The 2212-nt window shown below is 41.5% G+C and overlaps 1 protein-coding gene across 3 annotated transcripts in view; it reads left to right on the top strand.

Annotated features, from left to right (window-relative positions):
- Nucleotides 1-2212, top strand: part of zswim8 (zinc finger, SWIM-type containing 8) — a 179613-nt gene that overhangs the window by 77689 nt on the left and 99712 nt on the right. For all 3 annotated transcript variants that reach the window (XM_019872083.1, XM_019872084.1, XM_019872085.1), the window contains exon 9: nucleotides 637-812. In XM_019872083.1, coding sequence (XP_019727642.1) covers nucleotides 637-812 — 176 coding nt within the window. The remainder of the gene's footprint in view (nucleotides 1-636; nucleotides 813-2212) is intronic.

Here is a 2212-nt window from a genome sequence, read left to right on the forward strand (position 1 = left end):
GTGTGTGTGTGTGAGGCTGGTTGAAGTGAAAGAGAGAGAGAGAGAGAGGTGGGGGGGATCGGGCTTCACACAGTCTGCACAGTCACAGCTGCATAAAGACAATGCTGATGAATGTCAATTACTGGATAAGGTTTTATAATTAAAGATTTAAGTAAATATGTGTACTGCTATAGTCTTTGTCTAAAATATATAAAGTATAAATACTGTTTACATATTTTAAACATGCTGGTACCTACAACCCCTAACACACAAATTCCTGGGTTGGAGAGCTTTTCACCACATACTAAGCACAATGTAGTCTGTGCCGTTGCATCTCCGGTAAAAGTAAATCCAAATGAAAGATAGCTTTCGTTGTATTGTCTCACGCCAGAAACTTAGCTTGTCTCGAAGCACAAGGCAATTGACTAGCTGCTGCTGTTACCTACCGGTATGGAAGAGTAATACATGATTACTCTGCCAGGCGATAGGCCGTGCAGGCATACAAATTGGAATTATTTCCCACGGCACACCTGGCAATATCTCAGGGTTTGAAAAACACGATCTTAAGCAATCTATCTTTGAGAGAAACAAATCATTGGTTCTTTTTGGCACACTGAACTGTTCACTCTTGTCTGTGATGTTTGTGTTTATTTTCAGATCATCAGCTGGTGGTATAGTGTTCGAACGTCTACATCACACAGCAGTGCCAGTGGACACACTGGACGGAGCAATGGTCAAACGGATGTAGCAGCTCATGCCTGTGCCAGCATGTGTGATGAAATGGTGATCCTTTGGAAGCTAGCAGTGCTAGACCCCACTATGAGCCCCTGCAGGTCAGATTATTGACATCACCACACATATTTTCTCTGTTCAATATTAAATGTTTGTAAAAGAAAAACATGAACAAAACAAAGATATGGAGCTCGAAATAGCTGTCAAAGTTGAAACTTAGGGACCGTTGTTTATCTTTGTCCAAAACAACTAAATTGGAATAATGTCAGAATCAAGATTGCAAACTCATTCACTGCTAACCCTCCCAGTTAGCATGCATATTGAACATACAGTATATACCAGGGCCCATTACGTTGATTGCAATCGACCGGTAGATCGCGGACTGGTCCCAAGTCGATCGTGAGGTGTGTCGAGGAGAAAAAAAAAACAAACAATCATTTGTTTGTCTTTGTGCTTTGTGTTAGTAATATATATTTATGTGTTAATGTACACTGCACCCTAATCATCCTATCAGTCACATTTTGACAAAAGCTATCACAAAAATGAAATAAAATAAAGCAGGTAAATCTTTCACTTCACAGCGGTGCGTGACCTGCGTCACTGGAAGTTGTTAGCGCTCTGCAGTCTGCAATTGCAGCTTGTGATCAGAGCTGTTGCGCTATATCTTTTATCGTTATCATTATTCTCATTCAGAGTTTGTTTCATGTACAATTCACCGTGTACGTGTGAGCTACGATAGTTAACAGGCTGCAAAAGTGCATCGCATGCCTCCGTGTCTGGCTGTTGCTCATCATGACGTGCGTGTGTATGTGCATTGCGTGTCCACGATAACGGGTCGATCGCGGGAGGTTGGTTGATCGAAAAGTCGATCTTCGGTCCAAAAAGTTTGGGCACCGCTGGTATATAGCTTTTAATGTCAGTGAATGAGTTAAACGTTTGCTTAGGTCAAAGGTAATTTCATACATGGCAATTTTCCGCGGATCCGCGGAAATCCGCCGTTTTATTTCTTAAATTGATCATTTTTGTGAATCGTCTAAATCCGTTGAGAAAATTTTAGGGGCGGTCAGGTACCTTATCGTCGAGTTTTCACGAGCTCTCCCGAACAGTCTCTCCGTTTTCCGTTTGTAAACAGCCCTGCGATTGGACGTGTATGAAAGCTTCAACTAATCAGATCACTGAAGGCATTATTTGTTGCGGAAGTCTTAGCTCGATTATAAACGGCCCAGCGATTGGTTAACTACAAGCGATTGGACCAATCAAATTGCATGTAACATATTGTTTTACCTGATTCATGGCGGCCTGTTCGTCTCGCAAATTCATTGTTCTGGGATCGTTTTGAGCGGAATTATGAAAATTTTGACGAAAGATCAGGAGTCTTCAATCCTAAAAACTGACTCAAATGTCAAGAATAAATTCCGATTGGACTGGCTTGACAGAAAAGTCACTGTAAAGGTTAAAATTGGTTCCAAGTTCGACGAAGTTACAGAAGCTCTTGGACAAT

This window comes from Hippocampus comes, unplaced genomic scaffold (genome assembly GCF_001891065.2).
Source record: "Hippocampus comes isolate QL1 unplaced genomic scaffold, H_comes_QL1_v1.1 scaffold269, whole genome shotgun sequence".
Taxonomy (NCBI): Eukaryota; Metazoa; Chordata; class Actinopteri; order Syngnathiformes; family Syngnathidae; genus Hippocampus; species Hippocampus comes.